The 9,806-nt window shown below is 39.9% G+C and overlaps 1 protein-coding gene and 1 pseudogene across 2 annotated transcripts in view; both read right to left on the bottom strand.

Annotated features, from left to right (window-relative positions):
- The window catches only part of LOC309700328 (neoverrucotoxin subunit beta-like), a gene marked incomplete at its 5' end in the record, with an annotated part of 30,347 nt that extends 24,202 nt beyond the window's left edge, over positions 1 to 6,145 (bottom strand). The window contains 2 exons of the mRNA XM_082523850.1: positions 5,672 to 5,710; positions 5,917 to 6,145. Of these exons, the coding sequence (XP_082379976.1) occupies positions 5,672 to 5,710; positions 5,917 to 6,145 (268 nt within the window). The remainder of the gene's footprint in view (positions 1 to 5,671; positions 5,711 to 5,916) is intronic.
- The window catches only part of LOC309702919 (NACHT, LRR and PYD domains-containing protein 12-like), a 184,289-nt pseudogene extending 175,096 nt beyond the window's left edge, over positions 1 to 9,193 (bottom strand). Inside the window, exons 1-2 of the transcript XR_014280846.1 lie at positions 9,162 to 9,193; positions 8,697 to 8,808 (exon numbers count right to left, since the gene is read on the bottom strand). The product of XR_014280846.1 is annotated as an NACHT, LRR and PYD domains-containing protein 12-like (transcript). The remainder of the gene's footprint in view (positions 1 to 8,696; positions 8,809 to 9,161) is intronic.
- Positions 9,194 to 9,806: the final 613 nt, after the last annotated feature.

The raw sequence follows: 9,806 nt of genomic DNA on the forward strand, positions 1-9,806 counted from the left end.
ATCTGATTGGCTGCTGCAGGTCGTGTGGTTATCCAGAGGCGAGCAGAGGGAAGCAGCTTCCCCCTGATGAGGTTTATCAGCAGCACATCCACTGAGGTGGACTTTCTAGGGTCAGTTAGGATTGTAGTTTTGTGGAAGTCCAGAGGAAGTCGACACTCATCCAGACCATCAAAGATGAACACAACCTGGAAGTCTTCAAAGCTGCAGATTCCTGCTTCTTTGGTTTCAGTAAAGAAGAGATGAACAAGTCCCACCAAGCTGAACTTTTCCTCTTTCAGCACATTCAGCTCTCTGAAAGTGAATGGAAATATGAACTGGATGTCCTGGTTGGCTTTGTCTTCAGCCCAGTCCAGGCTGTATTTCTGTGTTAAGACTGTTTTCCCAATGCCAGCCACTCCCTTTGTCAGCACTGTTCTGATTGGTTTATTTCTTCCAGGTGAGGCTTTAAAGATGTCTTCTTGTCTGATTGTTGTTTCTGGTCTGTTTGGTTTCCTGGATGCTGTTTCAATCTGTCTGACCTCATGTTCATCATTGACCTCTGCAGTCCCTCCCTCTGTGATGTAGAGCTCTGTGTAGATCTGATTCAGGAGGGTTGGGTTTCCTGCTTTAGCGATGCCCTCAAACACACACTGGAACTCATCCTTCAGCTTAGACTTGAGTTTAAGTTGACACCTCTGAAGAATCTCTGAATAAAAACAGTAGTTGAGATGATTAGTCTATTCTATGGTCCATACATTGCCAAAAACTTATATATCCATTTATTTGCATCTTAATAACTTTTGTTTAAATCTCATTAGATGTTTGTGTAGCATATGAGTTATACTTTTGAATTTCACCAAAACATGCTCTGTTTAATTAAATATTTCATTTTGTGTTTTAATCTCCTGCCTATGTAATCTGAGCCTGTGTGTGTTTGTGTGCACTGAGTGGTGACGTAGACTCGTGCATGTGTGCCCGGTTCACAGCTCCTTTCAGCATGGCCGGAAGTAAGTCACTGCCTCGTTGCTCTCAGCTGATGAAAGTTTATTAAGACCACAAGCTGCAATTTGAATATAGCCGAACTGCCGCATTTTGGTCTGTTGGTAACAGACTCGTTCGGTATAAGTTTTGTAGAGGGCAGATTTAGCTAATTTAACTTTTTTTAATGAGTTTTAGCCCAAAGATGCAGCTGTACCGTTTTCTTTTGTCAGGAGACACGCACAGATCACAGGCCTTTATTTCTATGTGTTGCAGGTATGGGGATGTGGTTTTTCATTGATTACCTTTGTAGTACAGTGTTGTATTGCCTGTTGGATGGTGTTTATTAATATGATTATATTTGAGTTTAAGGTTTGAATTATAAGCACCAAAAAGTTGGGTCCTGGTTATTAAGTTGAATTTGTTTGTCTGATTGTTCAATTATTTTTGAATTATTTTGTTTGCTTGATCCTATTCAATTATATCCTGTTTTTGATTATTTTTCTGATATATTATTTATTTTACGCTTTTTGTTGTTTTTTGAGAGCTTAATTGAAAATTTTAAAACAATTCATTGTATTTGATTCATTATATTCTAGTAGAGTAGATAAGGCTGCAGCATTATCACAGCACAGATCCTCCACAACGTGGCTGGAGGAGAGGTTTCATCACAGACGCACGATATGCACAGATCACATCTATCCATGTAGATAGAATATAATCCACCCACTGTTGTCATCTTCAATGCCCTGTACCAACATGGAGCAGAGCAGCTACCCGAATGCTACTTCCACAGCGGTCGATCATGGAAATACGGTATCTAAGCAGATTCTTACTCTGGATGGCATTACCTTGGCCTCCAGTAACGCTGTGAGGAACCTTGGAGTCATTTTTGACCAGGACATGTCCTTCCTTGCACATATTAAACAAATATGTAAGACTGCTTTCTTCCATTTGTGCAACATCTCTAAAGTTAGAAATATCCTGTCTCAGAGTGACGCTGAAAAACTAGTTCATGCATTTATTACTTCCAGGCTGGACGGCTGTAATTCATTATTATCAGGAAGTCCGGAAAATCCTGCTCCTCACATACAAGGTCTTAAATAATCAGACCCCATCTTATCTTAATGACCTTGTAGTACCATATCACCCTATTAGAGCGCTCCGCTCTCGCTCTGCAGGCCTACTTGTTGTTCCTAGAGTATTTAAAAGTAGAATGGGAGGCAGAGCCTTCAGTTTTCAGGCCCCTCTTCTGTGGAACCAGCTTCCAGTTTGGATTCAGGAGACAGACACTATCTCTACTTTTAAGATTAGGCTTCAAACTTTCCTTTTTGCTAAAGCATATAGTTAGGGCTGGACCATGTTGCACTGATTTTGAAAGAGTAAGTAAGTAAGTAAGTAAAATTTATTTATATTTTTTCACAGATAAAAATCACAAAGTGCTTTACAACACAGGAAATGGAAATATAAAAAATATAACAGTAAATAAAACAATGTAAAACAATAAAACTATAAAAACAGCATAAGAAGAAATTAATCAAATGCTTTTCTAAATAAAAATCTTCTCTTGGTGCCTGTTAAGAGACGTGCTGCAGCATTCTGCACAGTCTGAAGACGATTTAAGGCTGATTTGTTAAAACAAGTAAAAAGGCCATTACAGTAGTCTAAATGAGATGAAATAAAAGCATGAATAATCATCTCAAGTTCAAGCTTTGACACCATTAGTCTGAGTTTTGAAATATTCAGTAAATGATAAAAACAGTTTCGGACCAGCTGCTCGAGCGACATCGAGCTGTCAAATATGACACCGAGATTTCTAAGGCTTGATTTTACGTAAGGGTCTAAGAAGCTGATATGCTGTCTGATTTCTGGGACCATGTGGTCTGGAGCAATAATTAAAGTTTCTGTTTTATCAGAGTTTAGTTGGAGAAAATTGTCATTTAACCATTTGTTGATTTCTGTCAGCCAATTACTTAAATTAGACAATTTATAAAACTCAGACATTTTGAAGGAACAGTATGGATGTCGTCAGCATAGAGATGATAGGAGATATATTTATAGCGCCTAATAATTTGGCCTAGGGGGAATACATAAAGTAGAAAGAGAATTGGACCCAGGACAGATCCCTGTGGTACCCCACATGGCAAAACTGTTGATTCTGATGTGACATGATTCATGCAAACAGTAAAAGATCTCTCAGACAGATATGATATAAACCATTTTAAAACAACACCAGTAATCCCAAACAAGTTCTCGAGTCTGTTTATCATGATACTGTGATCTACAGTGTCAAAAGCAGAGCTGAGATCCAGCAGGACCAGCACTGTGTATTCTCCAGAGTCTGCTGCCATCAAGATATCACTAGATACTCTAAGTAAGGCCGTTTCAGTGGAATGCAATTTACGAAAACCAGACTGGAAAGTGTCCATAACAGCATTTTTATCCAGGAAATAGTTAAGTTGTTCTAGTACTACTTTTTCTAAAAGTTTCGATATAAAAGGCAATTTGGATATTGGCCTATAACTGTTAGGAAGAGATGGATCCAGCTGGGGTTTCTTTAATATTGGCTCAACAACAGCTTGTTTAAAGAAGCTGGGGACTGAGCCAATATGAAGAGAAGTATTTATCATTTCCACAATACAGGGGCCAATTGAATCAAACACACTAGTGAAAAATGAAGATGGAAGGACATCAAGGGGGCTTGAAGTCTGTTTTATATGACAAAGCAGGCCTCTGATGTCTTGTAATGTAACAGGAGTAAAATAGGACCAAGTATCAGAGGAGAGCAAGTTGAAAGTCTGATATTGAGAAGATGATGGAGAGATATTAGACCTGATGGCAGTGACCTTATTTCTGAAATAGTTCATAAACTCATTGCATTCAGACGTTGAGTGAACTGGTGCACAAGGAGCATCAGGAGAAACAATGCTCTTAATTGTTTTAAACAAGAATTTAGGATCTTTCTTTTTTGAGGCTATGAGGTGTGAAAAATACTCTGTTCTGGCATTTTTCCACATGTGTAACTTATAAACCTCAAGCTGGGAAGCCTTCCACAAACGTTTCAGCTTGGGACAATATCTCCTGAAATTACGAATGTTTTCATTTAACCAAGGATGAGATTTCAAACGTAGGACAGTACTTTTTTCCAGAGGTGCCACTATGTCTAAAATAGAATTACACTGGTTATTAAAGGATGAGACAAGAGAGTCCAGATCATTGTAAGTCATTTCAGCGTCAAACATGGCAGAGAACCTTTTGCCGGCGTTCTGGTTTATGATTCGCCTTTCAATCGTTATTTTGGGAGCCGGGGGATCCAAATAAAACGACAAGTTAAAATAAATGCAGCTATGGTCACTCACATGGACATTTTCCACACGAATGTCATTTATATTTAAACCCAAGGAGAAAACAAGGTCCAATGTGTGACCCTTTACATGTGTAGGGCCAGAAACATGCTGCATAAAATTAAAAGACTCTGTGATAGTCATGAAGTCAGCAGCCATATTACAGGATGCATCATCAATATGAAGGTTAAAATCTCCCAACATTACCACCTTCTCTACTTTAATAATGGATGATAGGAGGTCGTTAAATTCAGTTAAAAAGACTCCGGCAGGGCCAGGAGGTCGGTAGATTAAAATACAATAAAAGGTGTGCAAAGAGCCGACCTTGATCATCTGAAGTTCAAATGAGGTAAAAGAATCCGAGTTCATCAGTCTGCATGTGAATTTGTCCTGGTGCACAACAGCGAGACCTCCGCCACGTCCCGAAAGACGTGGAGTTCCGATGACGGAGCAGCCAGTCGAACAAATTTCCTTCAGATGTATATAATCCACGTTTGGTTGCCACGTCTCAGTTAAACACAAGAAGTTGAGAGATTCCTTTATAACAAGATCGTTTAAAATAAATGATTTGTTTGTGATTGAGCGAGTGTTGAGCAGGGCAAACCTGATTGAAGACGTGTGCGCACCTCTACACCTGTTACGCCGGGCGGGGACTTCAGGGCTAGCAGAAGCTAATATCCATAGTGGTACATCACCTCTGCCATCAAAGCGGCGGTCGAAGGAGGGACGCCAAGTGAACATGGGGCCATCAGACCATAGACTCCGAGCTGGGAACTGCAGTGTAGCGTCGGCACCAGGTGACAGTAGATGAATTGGTCGTAGGCACCGGGATTCTTCCCACATCCAAGAAGCTAATCTTCGGTACCTTCTCAGTCGCACCTGGACACCGGCCCTGGTTCCCCTACTTCTTCTTTTCTTCGTGTTAAATCCCACCGATGTGTTCGGAAACATGCACTCAGGTGAGGAACACACAAAGGGTGGAGGGAAAAATTTCCTGTAACTGTCCCAGCTGTCAAAGTAGCTCTCCATTGAATCTTTGATATACAACATCGTGCCCCGATCATAAGTAGTGGTGGCAGAGACAAAATCAAAACACAGGATGGTAAAAATAATATTGCAAGTGACAATAGCGGCCAGTATAAAACTATATCAGCGAGCTGTACTAGCGGCACAAGCGGCGAAGCCAAACACAGGCGCCATCTTGTGACACAAGTAAGAGTGAAGGTCTAAATGTTTTATGAAGTCATTGTATAACTTTCTCAAAGCATGATTTGTTTGACTATTTCTGATAAGAGCTCTGATTGGTCAGCTCAGAGTTCGTGTGCTTCTGCCTCATGCATGCCTCTTCAGACAGACTGATGAATTCTTACCTTCTGATTCTGATGGATGTGATGAGGCTGAGGGAGTTCCTGTTGGAGGAAAGTGCACCTTAAATCATGAGCTTTTTAAAAATCAAAACCTGTGTGGATTCAAAATAATGTAAATGTAATATTTGTACTCAAAGGTTATTTGAGGAGGAAAGAGAAAACTAAGAAGGTCAATATATACAATAAATTATGAGAATGTTGTGTCTTCCTAACACACTGACTGTTTGTTTATTTTTTCTATGACTGACCTTTTTTCATCTTCTTTAAAATCAACTCCGCCACCTTCATCACATGGTCAGTAGGATATGTTTCCACCATGAGATCCACCGTTGCCGTTCTGTTCGCTTTCTCCAGGCGGCTCTTTTTGATGGGGGTGAAATCACCTCCATTCTGCAGGTACCAGTGGAAACGGTCAAGCTCCTCTTCTCCCAAATCATCCAGCATGCCCAGCAGCTGCTCCTGAACAGACGCCTCCATCTTTGACCTGTAAATCATTAAAAAAAAATGAATCACGGTCTCAGCAGACTTTTTTTTTTTACTTACACATTTCCCAGCAGATTGCATGTTTAATCTGGATTATTTAGAATTTACTTATGACTGTCTTTTCTGGATGGATTATTCTGTGGTGAGAATAACATCACACACTGAATGGTAAAGAATCAATAATGAGTAAAATACAGTAGGGGCCAGCCTTGTGGAGAGCCGGTGTTAAGGCTGAGGGAAGACGAGGCCCCACGCTGAACACGGTCTGACAGGAAGTCTCTGATAAAGGTGGTAGAAGGAACAATTTCAGAAAACAGCTTAAAATCAGCTGAAATATATCAAAAATATAATATGAAGTCAAACAAACAAAAAAAAAAGACTCAACAAAAAGATTAACACTCAAACTAGTTTTATCATGATTATACTGGCACCAGTTTGACATCAGGTTTCTAAATCTGCTCTGGAACATGGTATCAAGAAGAAATTGTCATATAAACGTTCCAATATATCTGATGATGGGGTAACTCTGGTCCTTGGAGATATTCTCAGGTCGTGGATAATTTTGCCGCAAAATACGGCAGAAGGGAGCGGCTGAAGAGTGAACTTTCAAATGTAAGTACTGAATATGACGTCACTTATTTATGTGTGAATGTTTAATAATCAGGAACATTAAAACATTACTGTTGGCCACATGTCGGCAAAGTTGTGTGACATTAGCGATGTTTGTACTTTCAGCTTTTACTTGGTTTTAAAGCCTTTACTTCTAAATATATATATAGTCGACCTTAATCTCACAGAGATGTGATGATTTTGTGGATAATTAAAGTCAGTCATATATCCACAAACACAACAAGCTGAAAGTCAGTGATGCTGCTCGGTTTGCAGTCCTGAACATCACGGCACAAGCAGGATTCACTGCCCTGTTAATGTTAGCTGTGTTATATTGCTGCCTCTGTTCGGTGGTGTCGAGCCAAACGGACTTTAACGTGTGTTTGAACGAGCTGACGGTTCACTCGTTAAGCTGAAAGAAAGATGCTTTAATCACAGCAGTCACACATGTGTCCACTGCACCATCTGGAACTCTTCTTGTTTACACTCGTAATAACACAAACACTAAATCCTGCTTCTCTGTGCTGTTGTGTAGCAGTGTGTACACCTGAGACTGTCACCTGTCTGTCTGTCCTGCACTCTCTCTCTGTTTCTTTCTCTCTGATTGTGGAATAAAAGTATGAACATGTGTTTATAAGTTACACTTGTGTTTGAATCCTGCAGCTTATCACACATTTGATTTCTATGTGTGACACCTGCAAGTGTCCAGAGTGAGGACAGACTGAGGGACCCACTGCTGCACATCATCTGTGAGGCTTTGCAGCCCTGATGATCCACCAGGACAAACTCAGCAGTGTGTGAGGAAGAGGAGGAGGAAGAGCCAGCAGCAGCTGACAGATGGAGAGAATAGACAGACTGTTCCCTGTTTGTGAAGGACTGCTAGGAAAGTTTAACATAACTGTCTGTGCTGAATCAGTCTTATTAGGTAATGTTCAAATAATGTGATCATCCCAGTGTTTCCAGTGTGGGAGAAAGTACTCAGAGTACTCAGGGCCTTCAAGTTACACACTATGAAAGGCAGCAACAAGTTTAATGTTCAGAAACCTTAAGTCTGTATCAGCAGCAGAATGGAGCTAAAATAAATGTTGGTTTCAGTTCTATGAAGCTTTGAGTATTTTGGATCAGTAGCTGCTGTGTTTGTTGCATCATATTGCTGTAACTGTTTATATGCTTTATATATTCTGAGCTAAGTTGATCTATAGTGTTACATCATATTCTATAAGGATGTTATGTGTTTGTAGACTTTCTGCCCAGTTTGACCCATTTAGCAGAAGTCAGCCTGTTTAAGGCTCTGATATCTATTCTGTGTGACTTACAGCAGTTATGACATGGTCTGATTTTCTCACCCAATAAAGGAATATTTCATATATCAGTCTACTCTTCATTCTATCAGACACAGTTATCACAGCTCGTACATTTGCTTTTACACATGTATGTAAGCATTGAGCCAAATTTAGTAATGCCAACATACTGAAGGAACAATATTTGTCTCTTATATATAACACATCTATACACACTGTCAAAGATACTTGTCTTTGAGTGAAGATTTAAGGTGACAGGACATATAAATAACTTCAACTTGAATCTTTGACACAGAGTTCAAGCTCACTGCTGTAATGTATGTATGTATGTATGTATGTATGTATGTATGTATGTATGTATGTATGTATATATATATATATATATATATATATATATATATATATATATATATATATATATATATATATATATATATATATATATATATACATATATATATATACAGCAGGATTTACACATACATTACCTCTTTGCAGGAGAGGAACCAATGCCCTTTGACGGGACACTGGGTGGAGGTCCAGGTGGGTCCCTGTGAATAATGATGGAGCAGTGATGTGAGTGCTGAGCTGTGACATGGAGAAGAGTCATGGACAGTTAGAGATGGTCATCTCACCTCTGAGCTTTGGTCTGGCTCTCATGTTCCCCACACAGAGTGCTTTTAGAGGGAGGGGCTCCCTCCTCTCTGTCCTCACACTGATCCATGCTGCTCAGCTCACACACACTTTCTACCTGCAGAGGAAACACAAATCATTCATGTGCACATCAGCTGAGATCCTCCTTTCATCATGTGTGCTGTCCAAATATCAGCTGCTTCTTTCCTGCTTCCTCTCAGTGTCAGCTGGATGCAGTCAGACAGCAGTGTGAAAATATTGGGTTACATCAATCATCTATATTTACAGTCATTTTATTTTTAAGGACAGACAGGAAACAGCAGCACAGCTGTGTGTGACTCTGATGGAGAGACGACGGTTTTCTTGAAATACAAACACACAGTTTGTTGTGTGAAGAACTCAAACAAGAGCTGAACAAACAGTAAAGTTCCTAAAGACAAACTGTTAAAGGAGGAAACAAAGCAAACCTACAGTTTCTTCACACCAACAACAAGCGCCACTCCACGAAGTTCAGGAAGTGAAGGTAAACTTTGAGCCTAATGCGGCGTTTGAGGACACTCGGGAACATCGAAACACTGTGTGCTGTGTTCATATAAACCTCGGAAATTCCCAAACCTCTGGCAGGTCGTGATTTATTCCTGCTGATTTTCCTGTTTGAAGCACAAACATCCGTCATCACTTTGTTGTTCTTCTTCCTGCAGCGTTTGAATGTTTCAGCACTAAACTGATGTTTGTTCAAAGATCATTTCAACCTGTTGAAGTCATGAATGAAAGTGTAGACTGAGAGTGAATGTTGTGTTTGAAAAGCTAAATTTCCATTTTAAAGTGCTCGTGTGTAGGATTGTGTTTCCTTCCTTTGTGCAGTTCTTACAGGAAACATGTTTGAATGTTTCCTGTTCCCCTGATGCTGCTTCCTGTTGGATAAAGTTGGTTTGAATAACATGTTCTTATAGGTTTCAATGAACTTCAAGCTGTGATCCACTTACAAAACTGTCTCATGTTATTGGAACGATCCACATTTGCATCCATTCACGGTACATTTGACATGAACACGTTTGTACACATGATGAAAGGACAGATGGTGTTTGTGTGTCCATCTTAAACTCAGTGTG

The sequence above is a fragment of the Aulonocara stuartgranti genome, assembly GCF_965226115.1.
Source record: "Aulonocara stuartgranti genome assembly, chromosome: 3".
In the NCBI taxonomy this organism is placed as follows: Eukaryota; Metazoa; Chordata; class Actinopteri; order Cichliformes; family Cichlidae; genus Aulonocara; species Aulonocara stuartgranti.